This window comes from Polypterus senegalus, chromosome 7, assembly GCF_016835505.1.
Source record: "Polypterus senegalus isolate Bchr_013 chromosome 7, ASM1683550v1, whole genome shotgun sequence".
In the NCBI taxonomy this organism is placed as follows: domain Eukaryota; kingdom Metazoa; phylum Chordata; class Cladistia; order Polypteriformes; family Polypteridae; genus Polypterus; species Polypterus senegalus.
This window is the reverse complement of record NC_053160.1, coordinates 125,751,705-125,770,817: the sequence shown is the minus strand read 5'-3', so window position 1 is coordinate 125,770,817 and position 19,113 is coordinate 125,751,705. Positions and strand designations below refer to the sequence as shown.

Below are 19,113 nucleotides of genomic sequence, written 5' to 3'. Positions count from 1 at the left end.
TCAGCACATCATTGAGATTCAAGATTTTATTTTATTTGTTGCATGTACACACACAGGGGTATACAGTGAAATGAACCTCAGTGAGTAGCTGGTAATGTGCAATTAAATAACATTAAAAATAGATATTAAATATTAAAAGATGCAGATTAAAAATACTCAAATGATTGTAAATGTATAACATATATACACATTACAGGTATAATAATTGTTAAAAAATAAATAATAGATAATAAATATAAATAATAGATGGCTATTTTTTTACAACTTGGAAAAATGCCTGACAAGATGACCATTAGTTATCTTTATTACTTAAGAAAATCTCTTTCTCAGTCTTTCTCTTCTTGCTTTGAGGCAGTGCAGGCGACTGCGGGATCTTGACCTTTTAAACTGGCTATAAAAATTGTAAGAGGAGTTCTTCATGATCTTGGCTACCTTCATAGTGCATCTTTTTGTTTATGGGTCCTGTAGGGATGGTAGTGATATCCCCATGATGTGGTTCTTTGGGGAAGTGGGGGGAACCTCAGCTGAAAATCTATTTAGACACAAGGAGAACATACAGAATCCACACTGATAATGACTGGTATGAGAATCAAACCAAGGATACCAGACCTGTGAGACAGCAACAGTATCTACCGGCCTACACTTCTCTCACTATAATGCAACTGAAAATTTCTTAAAAAAAGATTATATACAAAATATTAAGAACAAGAGATTTTGCTGCTGTGCTGCTTATTTATTTTAAATATGTTTAGCTGAATTTTGAACAAAGGGAACAGGAACATTTATATTTATTAAGTATTGTTTGTTTTCTGATTAATTTTGACCACACTAATTTTTCAAATGTGACATCATATTAATTTTTTTAAAGTAGTGTCATGAACATACAGGGTTGGATTTTGTTGGTCCTTCAGAAAGTGATAATGGGGTTGTTTACTGTTTAAGGTTGTCATCCTTCTAGTTGATATTATTGAGAATATAATATTTTATTTGAATGGGTATATCAAAGTTAAATAATTTATAACCCAAACAGAAATCACATGACTTGTAAATCATGAATTCAAAGCTTCATATTATAACCATCTACAGTACCTCTCCTTATGCTCCTTCTCAACTTTCCACAAAGGTCAATTCGTGGCAGATCAGAGTTTTCATCATTTGGCCCAGGGCTGTGTTCAGGTGAAGAGGGTCCCTTGCTAAGATCCAGTGGTGCTTTGGTAGAGACCGGTGGGGGAGACATTGCAGGATTGTAGGTGGATGTAGGACTACTGACCGTTGAGGATGTTGAAAGGTCGAGGGCCCCTTTGCAGTTCACAGGGGAATTCAGTGACAATTTTCTTGTCCTCACAGGAGAAGATGTTCGAGAAATTGATAAGGGAGGAGGGGATGAAAACTTCCTGCATAAACGAGGCGACTTGCTGTTATTTGTTTGTTCACTCCTATTGTTTTGATTTGTAGCAAAGAATATCTCCAGAGACCTAAAAAACAAGACAGTGACTTGATTTTTTATTTAACCATTTCATGCTATGGATAAATAATAATGATCGATTAAAACAGACAATTTCGTTGTAAAATGGTTTTCATTATTAAAAAAAAATTAAGTGAGCCAGTTCATTAAAACCTTTATACAATGCTATTATCCATCCTAATATACACTTAACAGTACAATTAATTAAGTGAATCCATTCAGGTTTGTGTGAGAAGCAATACTATGCAGCCTCTATGGTTGTACTATGTTGTTAATTGAATCAATAACAATTTAGAAAAATCACTCAAATCTTCTGCAGAATCTAATTCTTTGGACGCTCTACTGAGGTTTTAGCCATTTCATGAAAATTTGTTAAATGGGCTCTTACATCTTGCATGTGCGTAACACTGCAACAGAGAAATTCAGTAGACAAACTTGACTCAAGTGACTATATGAACATTTGACGGCAAACAGAAATTCCACATGTACAGTACACTCTCACAAAACAAGTCTTGTTTCGACCAATAAAAGGCTTTACAGACACCAGTGTCAAAAAAAAAAATCAGTGAACAAACTTTGATCCTGCCTTTCTTTCTACTAATTAAAAAGCAATTCCTCATTTTGTTGTTTCTTTACCCCTCTGATACAGGGACATTCTGTCTCACTTCATCATTTCTCTCTTTCTGCAACTAACATTTTAGTGGTCTTTGTGAGCCATGTATCAACAACCTATATGGAGGTTACTGATTACTGTCAAAGTTCTGAACTGGACAAATCTCTATGAAGATATTACACCAAGGATGGCTTGGCGACCCTGGCCTTCTACATGCTACTGTATATCTTTACATTATTTCCTCTGATTTATAAAACTTTTCATTTTAACATTTTTATTTGCCTCACACTAACCAGATTCCCTGAGATTCTCCAGGACTGGATCTTATTCCAAATACATAATGTAGTGTCTACATTCTCATTACACTTAAAGGTGACATTTTCTACCATGTATTTTAACTGAATCTACTGTACTGACCTCTACTCTAAGTAAAGACTCTCTCAAACTTTGTAATTTATCATATATATAACGATTGTGTCATTTATCTTGTTTGTTACACATTAACATCATCTTCTTAATAAACCTGATTGTAATGATATAATTTGTGAAGCATCATAAATAGAACAGGGGTTGATTGATTCACAGAGGCCAAAAATATGCACAGAATTATGAAAGCAGTTTTACTTGGCTACAATAATTTTAGTATTTCAGTTGGCTTTTTGCATCCTACTTGAAACTTTCCAAATACCTAAAAACAAATTTGATTTGCTTCCAATAGGAATTATTTTAAGCATCTTAATGGCACTGCTTCCTCACAGCTCCAGCAGACTGAGTTCAAAATCCAGCTTGCACGTTAATATTAATCAGTGACTTGTTATTAATTCTGCAAATGTGTGTCCATGAAGTACTGGCACCCTTTTTTAGGGCTGAGTACTGCCCTGTCAGTAGACTCCAGCTCTCTTAATTTTCAACTAGAAAAAAATGGTAACAGTAAGTGATATGAGCTGATATTGTACATTTTCTTTTTAAGGGACTAAATAAGAAAATCAGAAGTTTGTATAATTTATTAGAAATTAATGTTTAATTAAGTTGCTATGGTTTGCTGATTAAGAATGACTAAAATAGTACTTGAATGTAAGCATATATTTTTTACAGAATAAGTATAGTACAGTAGAATCTCATCTTACATTGAATATAGTGGAATTTAGCACAGAGTGAAATGTTTAGACAACCACTCACCTTTCTTGTAGAATAGCAGCAAATGTGAATAAATATATACTCATTTATATATATAAATATATATAAATATATAAACTGCTCAAAAGAATTAAAGGAACACTTTTTAATCAGAGTATAGCATAAAGTCAATGAAACTTATGGCATATTAATCTGGTCAGTTAAGTAGCAGAGGGGGTTGTTAATCAGTTTCAGCTGCTGTGGTGTTAATGAAATTAACAACAGATGCACTAGAGGGGCAACAATGAGATGACCCCCAAAACAGGAATGGTTTAACAGGTGGAGGCCACTGACATTTTTCCCTCCTTATCTTTTCTGACTGTTTCTTCACTAGATTTGCATTTGGCTACAGTCAGGGTCACTACTGGTAGCATGAGGTGATACCTGGACCTTATAGAGGTTGCACAGGTGGTCCAACTTCTCCAGGATGGCACATCAATACGTGTCATTGCCAGAAGGTTTGCTGTGTCTCCCTGCAGTCTCAAGGGCATGGAGGAGATTCTAGGAGACAAGCAGTTACGCTAGGAGAGCTGGAGAGGGCCGTAGAAGGTCCATAACCCATCAGCAGGACCAGTATCTGCTCCTTTGGGCAAGGAGGAACAGGATGAGCACTGCCAGAGCCCTACAAAATGACCTCCAGCAGGCCACTGGTGTGAATGTCTCTGACCAAACAACCAGAAAGACTTCATGAGGGTGACCCAAGGGCCCCATGTCCTCTAATGGGCCCTGAGCTCACTGCCCAGCAGCATGCAGCTCGATTGGCATTCGCCATAGAATACCAGAATTGGCAGATGCACCACAGGTGCCCTGTGTTTTTTACAGATGAGAGCAGGTTCACCCTGAGCACGTGACAGAAGTGAAAGGGTCTGGAGAAGCCATGGAGGACATTATGCTGCCTGTAACATCATTCAGCATGAGCAGTTTGGTGGTGGGTTAATGATTGTCTGGGGAGGCATATCCATGGAGGGTCACACAGACCGCTACAGGCTTGACAAAGGCACCTTGGCTGCCATTAGGTATCAGGATGAAATCCTTGGACCCATTGTCAGACCCTATGCTGGTACAGTGGCTCCTGGTGCACGACAATTCCTGGCCTCATGTGGTGAGAGTATGCAGGCAGTTCCTGGAGGATGAAGGAATTGATACCATTGACTGGCCACCACACTTTCCTGACCTAAATCCAATAGAACACCTCTGGGACATTATGTTTTGGCCCATCCAATGCCACCAGGTTGCACCTCAGACTGTCCAGGAGCTCAGTGATGCCCTGGTCCAGATCTGGGAGGAGATCCCCCACAACACCATCTGTCATCTCATTAGAAGCATGCACCGATGTTGTCAGGCATGTATACAAGAACACAGGGGCCATACAAAGTGCTGCGTACAATTTTGAGTTGCTGCAATTAAATTTTGGCAAAATGGACTAGCCTGCCACATAATTTTTTCACTCTGATTTTTGGGGCGTCTTTAAATTCAGGGCTCTGTAGGTTGATCATTTTCATTTCCATGAAACGATGTGGCATCCTTTTGTTCCTAACACATTACCCAGTCTATATCAGTATAGATATCCAGGAGGATTTCTTTTTCCCATTGAGATCTGATGTGTTTTCAAAGTGTTCCTTTAATTTTTGAGCAGTTATATATATATATATATATATATATATATATATATATATATATATATATATATATATATACACACATACATATATACATACAGTATATCAATACAATTATTCATTTGACATTAGCACTTGAGAAAAACAATGCAGTGAGTAAGACAGAGAAACTATACATACCATGTGGTCTGAGGCATGTGAGAGCACAAGAGGGCTGCATCTCAGTGGTGTGAAAAAGAGATACAGAGTATAGCATGTGAATGACTCCCACGTTCTCACACCACTGCACACAAGGTTGAAAAAGACAGTGTGACATTATGTAGTGTAATGCATCTTCAATCTTACCCTCCCACTGTAGAAGATATTGAGTACAGTAGCAAATGTCCCACTTTTTCTCATGCCCCTTTGCACAGCAGAAAGTGTGAGAGAATGAGAGTGCTATGGAGTGTGAATCATGCTCGTTCTCACAGAATACCATTCCACAGTTAGCTAATCACTGCAAGAATACATGGGATTCTTCTCACACTGGTGTGGATGAGAAGAAGTAAGAATTACCTGCAGGTTATCTCCTTTATTCTTACACTTCTCCTTGGAAGATCAAGAGTATGGGAGACACTTTGCACTCTGGGAGACAGCTCAACCTAGGCCCTCTTACATACTGTAGGAAAAGTGCAGGTCATCTTATGCAATGCTAATTTAAAATTTTGAACTGTTTTTCTTTATTATTATTTTTTGTATTCCTCTGTCAGTTCTTGTAAGCTGTGGTTCTACTGTAATTTTTAAATGAAAAAAAGTATGAAACTGTGCGTATTACAGTGGTACCTTGAGATATGAGTGCCCCAACGTATGAGTTTTTTGAGATACGAGCCGTCACTAGGTCGATTTTTTGTCTTGAGTTACGAGCCAAAATTCGAAATACGAGCCATGAATTTAATGACACTTGCCTAACACTTGACTTTATTGAATTTAAACTGATCGTGCAGCGGCGCTATTTAATGACACTTGCCTAACACTTGACTTTATTGAAAAGAAACTCATTGTGCAGCGGCGCTATTTAATGACACTTGCCTAACTCTTTTAAGCATTCTAAAGAGGAGGGCTAAACAAAGCTCCTTGGACAGGTTTCTATTGAAACGCCTTGAAAATGAAAGTGACGAAAGAGTGGCAAAAAAGAAAAAAACTAGTGAAGAAGAAATTAAAATTAAGTTAAGCAAAAGTGAAGTGAAAGAAAAAAACATTACAATACGCTAATCGACTTCCCCAACATCTCTTTATTTCTTTAGATTCTCTTTTATGTATTAGGTTTTATTTTGATTGTATACAATATTTGTTCATTATAAATTCATTTTTCTTATGTTGAAAACAACCAACCAACCAACCATTGTTTAACCCGCTGAATCCGAATAGGGTCACGGGGGTCTGCTGGAGCCAATCCCAGCCAACACAGGGCACAAGGCAGGAACCAATCTTGGGCAGGGTGCCAACCCACCGCAGGACACACACAAACACACCCACACACCAAGCACACACTAGGGCCAATTTAGAATCACCAATCCACCTAACCTGCATGTTTTTGGAATGTGGGAGGAAACCCACGCAGACACGGGGAGAACATGCAAACTCCACGCAGGGAGGACCCGGGAAGCGAACCCAGGTCTCCTAACTGCGAGGCAGCAGCGCTACCACTGCGCCACCGTGTCGCCCACTTTGAAAACACTTAACAAAAAATTGGGGTGGTTTTTTGGGGGTTGGCACGAATTAATCTCATTTCAATTCATTTCAATGGGGAAAATTGATTTGAAATACGAGCATTTTGACTTACGAGATTGGAAAGAATAAAACTCGTATCTCAAGGTATCACTGTATCATGTTGTTTAAAGGATATAGTAATATGCTGTCTTTGTTGCAACAGGTATGCAAAATCATTAAGAAGAATGAGGTCATATATTGGCCTGTGCCTGTTTAACAGAAAAAGGTGGTAATATACTGTACAGGGTACTATTAAAATAGTAAGTGATTTTAGAAACAACACTTGCCCATAAAAATGGTCTGTTCTAATTCACTAGCTTAAAAAGAACAGGTTTCCTCACCCTGTTTTTAATGTACCTGTGGCTCTCTGTTGGTGAAGGATTTTAAAGTATAATTTTTGTGACCATATTAGATGTCCTAAAACCTAATGTTGTGACTATGAATCTCTGCCAGTGAAGGATTTTGGAAAGCTTAATTCTTTCTGACTTTATTTAGACTTAAACTGTTTGACTTTGGACCTTTGTCAGAGATGGAATTTGGAGTGCATAGTTATTTTAATTGTTTTTGGATTTAGTTGTAGCTAAAGTGAATTTCCTTTTGAGCAATTCTCTTTACCTTTCTCCTTTTTTGGAATTTAATTACCGTCAATGGAATTTTCAATATATTTTTATAATTCAAACTAATTGACTCATATAAAATGTAATTCAGTATAACAAAGTCACTGCTACAGGCATTCAAAAAACTTTGAGTCTGGTGAGAGATCATACCACACAAATAGGAAATCCACCCCAGGAATTGTGGTCAGAATTTTGATAAACAGGAAAAATGGCAAAGGTGTTGCAGTGAAGTATTGGTCTTTACCATCGCTTTTGTACTTTAAAAAAAATATTATAGCAAAGTATTGGGTTTTGCTATCACACTCTTGGATATTTCTATATTCATACTAAAATAATAAAAATGAAATACATTTTATATAACACATTAACAGCTACTCCAAGCACTTTACATAGACAGTGAGGAATCCCTTCAGCCACCACTGATGTGTAGCATCAACCTGGATGATATGACATCAGCCATTTTGAAACAGTACACTCACCACAAACTAGCTATTATGTTATGAAGGTGTAAAAGAGATAGCTGGACAATTAAAGACAGGGTATAATTAGACTGCCAGAATGGATAAGGCCATTTTGGGCAATTTAGCCAAGACATTGGGGAGCATGCTACACTTTTCATAAGATGCCCAGTAATCTTTTATGATCACAAAGAGTCAGGACCTCTGTTTCATGTCTCATCTGAAGAATAACACCATTTTTCAGTTTTGGGCATTAGAATCAGCACACAAACCACAGTGTAAGTGGCTCCTACTGGCCACACCAACACCTATTCCAGTAGCAACCTGAGGTTTCCTGGCTGGTTTCCCATGCAAGTACTGGCAAGGCCCAGACATGCTTAGCTTCAGGTGGATTAATTATTCTTAAGTGCATGTGGTATGGCTGATGGCTATGAAAAGAGCTGAGTTAACACTAGAATTATCAGAGCCTACAAAAAAACTCGTAGATCCGTCCCACATTAAAACGCTTTGCACCTCTCCGTCAGCGTCTTTTGTCCTTTAAGCATAACACTTTAAACATGTTGGATTATGTTATGTCATTGCCATATCATGAACATACATATTTTAAAAGCAATGAGCCTTGTTTGTTTGCCATATACAGTATATGCATTATTTCAAGCCAGTGATTTTACATATTTCACTTTTGAGCTGCTTCACACATCTGGATCAAATGAATGATTCTAATTGAAGAAGATTTTAACTCTGGCAATACAAGATGAATTGTCGGCTCTTGGTGTTTTTCTGTTCATTTTGTGAGAAATATTAACTACAATGAAGTGTCATATCACTTGACTGCCCTTATAAAAGAAAGCACTCAATTATGAATGTGAGTTTAGTGGCAACTTAAAGGTTTTTAAACAATGACTTTATTAAAAATGCAGATTTACAAGATATATATTTGCATTAAAAAGTGTGTAAATCTATGTACACACATTTTTCAGAGCAGCAAAATGGAAAAATTAAAACTGTCATACTGAGGCTTGATGGCAATTGGCAAACCAAATCCAAGTAGTAAAAGCTTGTCATGGCATACCCAAGAGGACTCCAGGCCGTAATCACTACTAAAGGTGCTTCAGCAAAGAACTGAGTTAAGGGTCTGAATATTTGTTTCATTGTGACGTTTTTGGACAAAATGCTACCCCACCTTAAATTCAGCAACTATGGAAACGTTTAAAGCAATCTTAAGCATTGCCATTTATTTGAACAATTTACTTATGAATCATAAATTGACTGGACTCTTATCCTTGATTTGTTTCTTTTTTTTTACCCTGAAAAGATTCCCATTGTTTTTTTTAATTAGAAATATCTAATGAAGAAAAAAGTCGTATAGGCACAGACACTCCGAAAATTTCTTAATTCAGTAATTGTTCTCTGGTTTTATATCAAACAAAACCCAATAGGAGAAATGTGTGTGTACTCCCTGAGTCTTTTGGAAATAATGTTTAAATGTTTATAGTATTTTCACAACTTTAACTGCACAATTGTGGTTTATAGTCCATATCACATTACATAACTTTTCTGGCTATTTTCAGTTGCACGCATCATTTAAATAATCTTACTGAACCAGAGACAATTGTGGCACACACCATTAACCATGAGTCATCTACACTGACATAGTCTGTGATTCGTCTCAACCAAATCAAATTGGCTTGGTTTTTGTCTTAAGTCACAGGGGCAGGCTTATTGTGCATAAGAGGTAACAACGAAGGAGCGCCCACCAGGACACAGAATACACAGAATACGGAGATGAGGAGTAATGACCTTACAAACAAAAGGGAGGCTCATTTTTCTAATGTCTCATCTTCTGATGTCATACTGTACTGGCTTCGTCAGGGATCAGGGTATTGGGTATCAGAAAAAGGGACAATCATGCTGAACTTTGGAAGTGAGGAAGTGTGCTGAAAAGTTGTCATACAGTTGGGTAATTTGACATGCCCACTGATTTCTAGTCAAATAAATTGACATGTTCAGGCAACAAGCTCAGCAAATGTGGTCGTCAAGTCTGACAATTTCTCCAACTTGACGTTGTGCAGTGTGACATCGGCTTTTGCGGTTGCCAATTAGACAATGAGTCTTTTAATGATGAAGCATTTTATCAGCCGTATGCTGCTACTATCTTTGTCATATTTTAGACCCTTTCTTTATACATGAGACTAGCTACTGATGGAGTTATAAAGCACATTTACAGCTAAAACATATGGTAAATAACAATTTTAAAATAAATTAAACTAATTCCAAAAGATAAAACTTATGGAAAACAGTGATGAGAGCTATGAATAAACACAAAAGTAACAACAGATACGGTGGGATATACATTCATGATGACATTGTGGGGAGCTGGTAGTAGTCTCAGAGAAAAAGAATAACTTTACTGATATTTGAGACCACATGCTTAACAATAAAGGCTACATTCCCAGGTAAGACAATGAAATAATGAAAATATTAGATCGAAGTATTGCATGTAAATAAAAAAATAAATAAAATTATACAGGTATATAAAAAATACTGGATCACTTAATAAGTGAGGACACTGATATTGGATTAAAAAGTATTGAGGGAAAGCGCATCTATAGGGCCTTCAGTAAGCTAACAACAAATAAAAGTGACCAAAGTAAATAAAAACAAATAATGAGGAGGGTATGGGTTTGCTTAAATTAGGAGAATCCAAAATGAAGTTACTTTGATGGGTCCTGGAGTACTCTTGTGATCTTCAAGCTGAGGTCAGGAGTGGTAGATGTTAAGAATAAACGATCAGAAGAACGGCAGTGTGTCCTGTGTAACAGGAAGGAGAGGAAGACAACATAGTACACCTTATGATGAAACAAGACAATGAAGACAGTAGACAAGGGTTAATGTTCAAAGTGAGCAATTACAACACAATACAATGGAAGATCAATTTACATTGCTGCATTAATTTCTACCTTCAAGTCTTTGATGCTACTTTTTCACTTAAAGTAATTTTTTGAATAGTTAAAAAAGGATTCCAACACTTTCAAATAAGAAGATGAAGGTGTAATGTAAACAAATAAAGTTTAATGACATACATAGATTTAAAGTATATTAGATGCAGTAAGAAATATATCACATTAGAGAATCACTAGATCTTTTTCATCATAATGCCACCTTATCAGTGTTCATGTGTCCAACAAACAGTCTATTTACATTCTGACCCTTTTAGTTTTTTAAAAATTTTTAGCACCAATGTAATTATTGATGGCAACAAATACATAGCAATAACATAAAACATGAGGTGAAATATACAACAATAAGGTGGTAAAACCCAAATGTAAATATTTAATGATAGTGTTCGGTTCACATGGTAAAATTATGTAATTTGCAAAATCTATTTGAATTGCTCCAAGCAGTTCCAGACATGTCTTGAAAGAAAGGAAAGCTTTTCAGAACAATTCACTATTACTAACCAATCTGTACTTAATTGAAAGCCTAAAAAATCTCATTTAAGGTATGTTTGGAAGTGCATGCACAAAGGCCTACTATCTAGACCTTTGGACATTGTTATCCATGCTCAGATTTGCAAATTATACATTTATATTATTTCTGCTGCGAAGTATATGTGCATAATTGCTTACCAAGCAAGTTTACATAGCTTCCATAATCAATAGGTCAAAAGAGCAAAATGTAAGCTAAGCATTTTACATCTGAAAAGAAGTGATTTTATTTTTTTAACAAGTTCTTTGTTCTTTTAGACAAAACCTTATAAACCATATCCTTACAAGAATTTATACTTGGTCACTTGAAATTCCTCTTATTTATGCATAACTGCACAATATATACAACAATTAAACCAACACACAATTCCACTGCTACTACTGAAGCCTTCCAAAGGGTTAATTCAGGTTCCATATTCATAGCCTCCTCCCCAAGTAAACTCTTTTGGAAATAAAACCGTGAAAGACACATGCATTCACTGGGCATTTCCAAAACATTCTTGTGACATTTTTTGATTTCTGGTGTGTTTCCAGCCAACACATTACCCATTTGATTCAATTATGAACTATGAACTATTCAATTATGAATTATGAAGTTGAAAACTTCTGATTCCATCCATATTCTACAGCAGTAGATCAGATAAGAAAGCAAATAAAAAGACAATAATAATCCTTGATTGTGATTGTAACATGTACAATTCATGAGTAACATGTCTTCATAGATGGTATTTATTATGCAGACTTCATTACTTTCATTTGCTGATCAGAATCAAATCAGGCTGTCCATTTGTTGTAGTCGTGAAACAACCCATACTGTACCTAAACAAAACAAGGTGCAAGGGGCAAGCACACTAACAGTTGCCAGCTTTTCCCTCATTCAAGAAGTGGCATTCAGGTAACAGTGTCGACTACTGACACAAATTCCCACATGGGATTCCCACATGGCAGTCTAAGGCTTATGAATAACCCCAAATCTACCTCAGGGAGTCCATCTGCTGTTGAGGGGATGTTCCATATGCTAGGAGACAATTTCATTTCCAAAGTCTAGTCCATTTGGACTAGCCCACTCACAATGGGCCAAATTAGAGATTTCAGTCAAAGTATTATGTATAATTTGAGTATCTGGGTGAAACCTTCAGGACCTTGACAAACCCATAAGATCATTGGGAGAATGTGAAGACTACAAGTGACCAGATGGGAACTAAGCCCAAGCCTCTTGGACTGAAAGGCAGCAGGACTAATAGCTGTGCTGTCAAAAACTCATTTTGGAAAATGATACATTACGTTAAATATAATATAATATAATATAATATAATATAATATAATATAATATAATATAATATAAAACCACAAAAACATGCTATAACCATAGCATTGCATTTACCAAAAATAAGAAAATGGGAACAAAGGGACTGATGGAGCCTCAAGCCATTAAGTTTATGACTCTGACCATTTCCTCTTTAATGACAACTTTGCTGACCTGAAAAATAAACTTTGCACAAGGCCTGGCATCACCCAGTGTTGCCCACCATTCTTTCCATAACTATGTTTCCACCCTAGAAAGATGACAGACTAAAGACCAAGCAAATACAGAAAACAACAGTCCTGACTGGGGTGTTACCCTTTCCCAGTTGCTGCTGGTAGTGCACCCATTTGTATTTTCTACTTTGTTCATTCATTTCATACAAATTAAACCCTGGCTGGCTCCCAAAATCTTTTTGTTTGTCTAGTAGGCAAGTTATAATACAAACTATAGCCCTTTTTATACAAGAATGATCATTACTACAAGAGCTAGCCTCTGCTTTGCTCCCATTTAGAGTATGCAAATGTCTATGACTAGAAAGAGTAGATGTGATGATAGATAGTTGGATAAATGAATGATTGAATGAATGAGAGTACCTTTGACTGTTAAAGGAAAACACTACCCAAAAATGTTTTAATTTCTTAATTACCCTTTATTGTTTGTAGTTATGGTCATCAAAATTTTCAATCTTATATTTTCTTTAACAGAGATCGCATAATGATACATCATGCATCACTGGAAACCAGCGGGGGGAAATTCTGGACAACAGCAAACAATATTAAAACATCTAACTCACAAAGTGCAAGACGCATTTATTTGTGCTAAAATACTGTTAAATAAATATTCCTGAGGGGGTAGATGGATCTTCAATTCAAAAGCTAAATATTGTTTGAAAACACTTCACGTTCATTCAGTACCCTGATTTTTCATAAATATTTATTTCACAATATTTTATAAAAGCTGCATGCTTTATGGAAGTATAACTGGATAACTAATATGTAGAATATGCGACCTGAGTAACTTGGGATTTTTTCATAAATATTTTAATATCATTTTCTGTTGTTTGGTACTGGCTTGCAACTGGCCCCCATTGCTATGCTTTATATCATAAACTTTGTGATTGCTATGAAAACAAGAGATTACAAATTTATCTTAGCCACCATGACAAACAACATGAGGTAATTAATAGAATGGAAAATTAATTTTTAAACAGTCTCTCCACATTTACAGTAATACCGAATGAAATTAATCCCTTGGATTTTGATTCTGAAATTAATGAGTTTGGAACAAAGTCTATAAACTAGTCATATATTAGTAAAAGCGTACTTTTGCCTAGTAATATATGTTCTTATTGTCAATGTATGTTACACTACAATCACTGTTGTATTCATGCATTTACAAAAAAAATGTATTTATAAAAACAGAGCATTTAAGATTTCTATGCACTCAACAACCAATTTTGATAAGCAATGCATCAATTTAATTTCATTTGTGCTCAACAAATGTACAGATGAAATACAAACTCATCCCTCTCCACAACAGATACCACAGAGCAATTAAGACGTCAAGTAATGTCAGTAGAACGAGTTCTTCTGTATAGATTCTATAATATTTTAGTTGTTCTAAACATTGTGTTAAAGTAAAAAAGAATGAAGTACCTGACTGGAATTGAGGTAAAGGGCTTCTTGTATATGTCGGCTAGCTTCTCCATTACCACAGCAGCAGTAGTAAAGATGCGGTAGGTGTGGAGGAAGGTATTCAGGAAGTCAATGGACAGGAAGCGCAGATCTGTCAGCCTCTCTAGCAATCTCTCAACACTAGCGTATCGAATCTGAGGAACCTTGCAGGAGTTGAGTGTCTTGCTGAAACATATGTCAACATCATCTTTATGGAGACGAGCATCAGATCTAGAAGAGAATACAACCAGGGTCTTCAGACTGAATAAGTGAGCTGAGTGTTATGGCCAGAGAATGTCAGTGAAAACTAAAGAAATGGAGTTGCCTCTGAAGGTGTACTGTTTCAAGAAGGGATAAAATGATTAATTCAATTTTTAAAGAAGTCTTGAACAAAATATGAAAGGTCACAAAGGTGTATCATTTTGGGTGCTTCTAATGCAGTTTACGTGCAGTGAACTACAGAGCAGTTGGACTGTGTGAAAGACGGGGAGTTCAAGGATGGCAGTGGGGCCCAAGGGAGGTTAGAAAAAAAGCTGATGCGAGGGTCACCTCACTCACCGTACAGCTGCCTCCCCCGTGGCTGGCAAGGTGTCCTGCGGACTTTGGCAAGATTGCCTATGGTCCGCGAGGTGGAAAATTATACTGCTGGATGACAGAGTTGGAGGTCGCCATCCATTATCAGCCCTTCTGTGCTGCCTTGGTGATCGAAGTGGTGAGGCAAAGCTTTGATTGAGTAAACCAAGCAAACAGACACATAGATAAATGACATGAAAATACCCACTTGTTTTCATAGCTCTGCATTTACACTATTACTTCAAACTCAAGAAAGGGAAAGGATAAGTTAAAAAGTTGCATGTTCAGAGAACATATGCTGTTCAGCAGAATTGCAAAATATGGTGATGCAACTTCACAGCAGAGAGCGCCTTCTCGGGCAGCCAGCTCTCAGTAGAATTAATTAAGTCTTCCTCTAAATTAATCTCTGGGATTTCCAGCATTTGGTTCCCAGTGCAACCTGCTGCACCCTGAAAAAGAAAAGCCTGGCAAGATGAGTCTTTTTAATTAGAATAATGAAAAGAGTGACCCAATAAAAGGGAATGTCTCTTAAAGGTTTTATTTTCATGAGATCATTTTTTAGTGGCTTCTTAAAGATGGGAACTGCTGTGTGAGGGTAAAAGAAGACGCAGCTGCTGCAGCAGAAATTACATTAGAAGAAACATATAGAGATTTAGAAGTTCAATCTCCTTATACCTGACATTGGGGTACCAAATACTGTATGTTAGTTTGAGTGGTGCAATGAGGATATTGTTATGACATTTACATTGCCAGTAGGAGCTAACATATGAACTGTGCCAATTGTGATTTTTCAATGAAAAAGCAAGAAAATCAATAGACCAAGTAAGAAATGCAAGTCTCCATATAAATCTGCCAGTTTAATTACTTTTGCTTCAAAACTCACCCAAACTGGACACCAACACAGGTTTCTTTGGTGTAAAGCAGCACGCAAAAGCGTAACTAATCCTCCACATGTTTCTGACACTCTACCCAGGCTTCCTGGCTTCAAATTAATTACTTCTTTGAACTAAGAATTATAGGGTTTACCTGGAAGGATCTGAAACTTTTCAAGCTTATATTGTTGTGTTTAGAATATTATTTTTCTGTTTTGTTAGAATTATTTTTTTTATTATTTTCATATTATTACATCATCACATGGTGTGATTGATAATGCAGTTTATTGCCAGCATTCCACAGGTTTCTAGGGACACTTACTGTGAGACTACATGTTTAAGTAAATCAATTTCTGAAGTATTATGCAGTAGTTTATTTGTTAACAAGTGGCCTCTATTACTGGCCAATTAAAGAAAAACTGTTAATGTTCCCTAAAAGAAATACTTAATTAAAATAAGGAATGTAAGATGTTGTGCTTCATATGTTCTCAATTTTTAGATTGTCCTGTTTATGACCATTAGCCCACATGCTTTTACAAGGAATTGCAATAGAGTAAGAGTAAGCGAAATAAACAGCATAACGAATAGTAGGATAAACAAGAAAATTTAACCAGTATTTCTGTGTCATGCAGGCAATTTAATCTGAACTGCTAAAGATCTGTTCATAAGGAGACAAGAGCAAGTAACTAAGTGTATATATTTGGAGTGCAAAAAGATCTTCAAGGCATTAGTGTGGAACATGTAGCAATAGAAATAAAGAGATAATTAAGAACAAATAAATGCTTTAGAAACATCTGTCATATCACTAGTGAATGGACAACAGAGGAGACATTTTATGACAAAAATAACTTTTTTGAATATTGTTCTAGAATAATGGTTCTCAAAGAGCATTGGAAGAGATTCTAAGTGGTATGCAAAGAGAGGAAAATTAATTTTTTCAAGAAAGAAAGAGGATATTACATGCCTAAAAATATCAAAAAAAGATAAAAATGGTGGCCTAGAATTTTTTTTTATTGATATAAACTTAATTTTTGCTTCCAGTGGCTCTTTAGTGCGATTAGTTTCATGTACCATTGTACAATGAAAAATAAAAATATATTTATTGCTTATGTATAAGCTCCAACCACCACCACCATCACTGGTTCAGTCTTGAAAAAACAAGTTGTTTGTATCCTCATATGTCAAATTAAGGCAAATGTTTTTTGAAACTGCAAAAGAACATGAGTCATAAGAGCACTATCTCAGGAAACGGTACATTGTGCACATTAGATAAAGGTTTTAGGATATATTTCCCTCTTCATATGAAATTTTAATGGCAGCTATCCTGCCTATTATCTGCAGAATCGTGGTAAATTCTGTCTTGAAAGAACAGTGCAAGGATACAGCCATATACTGAAAAAAGATGTAAAAGTGACTTACTTGATCATGAATGGCACAGTAACTTTGGAGTTTTCTTCAAACACACTGGTCATAAGCCCATTGCAGCGGATATTATCAATGCACTGGAAAAATAGAGATCTATGTTATTATGAACACCCAACTGGCTTTAAATTGTAACTGTAATCATAAATGTCTACTTTGCAAAGGATTAAAAATTACGTGTCTGATGTTGGCAAGTTTCCATTTGTTCATTAAAATTAAACTTCATAATTTAGAATATTGCTACCTCACTGTTTTCATTATAGCTTGAATTGTATCCTATTGCTCATGAGCTTCCTCTTGAGACTTTTTTATTTTCCTAGAATGCAAAATCGCACTAATAAACTAATCGTTAGTGTGGGTGGTGCTTGTGTGTCCAACCACAGAGTGCCATTCCATCCAAGGCTGGCTGCTGGCTTGTTACTACAATAATAGGATCCAACACCTCAAAAACAGGTTTGTTTTATTAAATTAACTCACATGTTAACCTTATATCATACAGTAGTAAACATTATGGTAGTATATTTGAATTTTATTGCTAAGTGCTATAATTGTGCGTAATCATCACATACTGTGAGACATCATGTATTGGCTGCATAAAGCACTTTATTACGAAAATAAATATAAGACACCATGCATTAACACTAAATTGACTGACATACAGATAATAAAAAAAAATTAGGAAATAATAGATAAGTAATAATGTATGATGCCAGACGCAGTATGTCCAACTGCATTTGGGTTATTGGAAAAATAAAAACAATCCATGTTTTCATGAATATCTCATGAAAAGAGAAAGAAGCTGGTTAGTGATCAGATGGAAAGGACATGATTCTGTACAAAGGCATCTAAGGTAACACGATGAAATTCCTTGCTGAAACTTAAAATTCTTAGAAAATGGAACTAGATGCAAAATCTTAGTTGTAGTCTTATTATGCCAAGACAGCTCTGTTCCAAATGAAGATTTTCGAGGTCTGCATTGTAGCTGGGCTAAAAAGGGTGTTCTACTAAAGTCACCCGTCACATCCTATGATTTTGTTTATTTTCCTAAAAGGGGTGCAGAGAGCCAGTTCCTTTCTTCAAATCAGGTACAAGGCAGGAATTATCTTTGGGCAAAACACTAATCCATTATATGTCACATTCAGTCTTTACTAAATGGTCATATCTGAGACAACTCTGAATGTGAGATTATTTAGGGTGCCTTTTTGCAAAATCCAAGCAGGCGTCCACATGTCTTCTACTGAGAAGAGGATTGTCTGGCCACTCTGTCAAAAAGTCCAGATTGGTGGAGTGTTGCAGTGATGGTTCTCCTTCTGGAAGTTTCGTCCCTCTCCAGACAGGTTCACTGAACCTCAGCCAGTGTGACCACTGGGTTCTTGATGATCTCTCTTACCATGGCCCTTTCTCCCACAATTGCTCAGTTTGGTCAGCTTTATGAAGAGTTGTGGTTGTTCCAGTTTTCCTCCATTTATGCATCATTAATGTGGCGGTGCTCTTGGGAACTTTCAGTGCTGCAGGAATTTTAAGTGTTCCCCAGATCGACACTATTCTGTCTTTACACTCTGCAGAAAGTTAATTTAACCTCATGGCTTGGTTTTAGCTCTGATACACATTGTTAACTGTGGAACCATATATAAACAGGTATGCACCTTTCCTAATCATGAAACATCAATTGAATTGAGCCCAGGTGGACTTCAAACAAGGTGTAAAAAAACATCTTAGTGATGATCAATAGAATAGGATGCACCTGAGCCAAGTTTCAAGTCTCATAGCAAAGGGTTTGAATACTTGTGTCAATGTGATACTTCAGGGATATTTTTGTAGGTTTTTTTTATATAGATTTTCAAAAATTTCTAAAATCCTGTTCATGCTTTGTCATTCTGGGGGAACTGAATGTAGTTTGATGGACAGAAAAATGATTTTAAGTGATTTTAGCACAAGACTGCGAATGCAACAAATGTGCAAAAAGTATCTCAATACTTTCTAAAACTGATGTAAAGCATAAAAGTTTCTAAATAGATCTTCTTAAGTTGGTGGGTTTCTGTTAAATGTTCACATTAACATATTTTTGTGTTCCCTACCTCC

General features: G+C 36.2%; 1 protein-coding gene across 3 annotated transcripts in view; it reads right to left on the bottom strand.

The window, feature by feature from the left end:
• The window catches only part of rasgrf2b (Ras protein-specific guanine nucleotide-releasing factor 2b), a 536,042-nt gene that overhangs the window by 54,126 nt on the left and 462,803 nt on the right, over window positions 1–19,113 (bottom strand). For 2 of the 3 annotated variants that reach the window (XM_039759265.1, XM_039759267.1), the window contains exons 13-16: window positions 17,029–17,111; window positions 14,147–14,395; window positions 10,416–10,508; window positions 1,090–1,475 (exon numbers count right to left, since the gene is read on the bottom strand). In XM_039759265.1, coding sequence (XP_039615199.1) covers window positions 1,090–1,475; window positions 10,416–10,508; window positions 14,147–14,395; window positions 17,029–17,111 — 811 coding nt within the window. The remainder of the gene's footprint in view (window positions 1–1,089; window positions 1,476–10,415; window positions 10,509–14,146; window positions 14,396–17,028; window positions 17,112–19,113) is intronic. The other variant, XM_039759266.1, reaches the window with a different exon arrangement.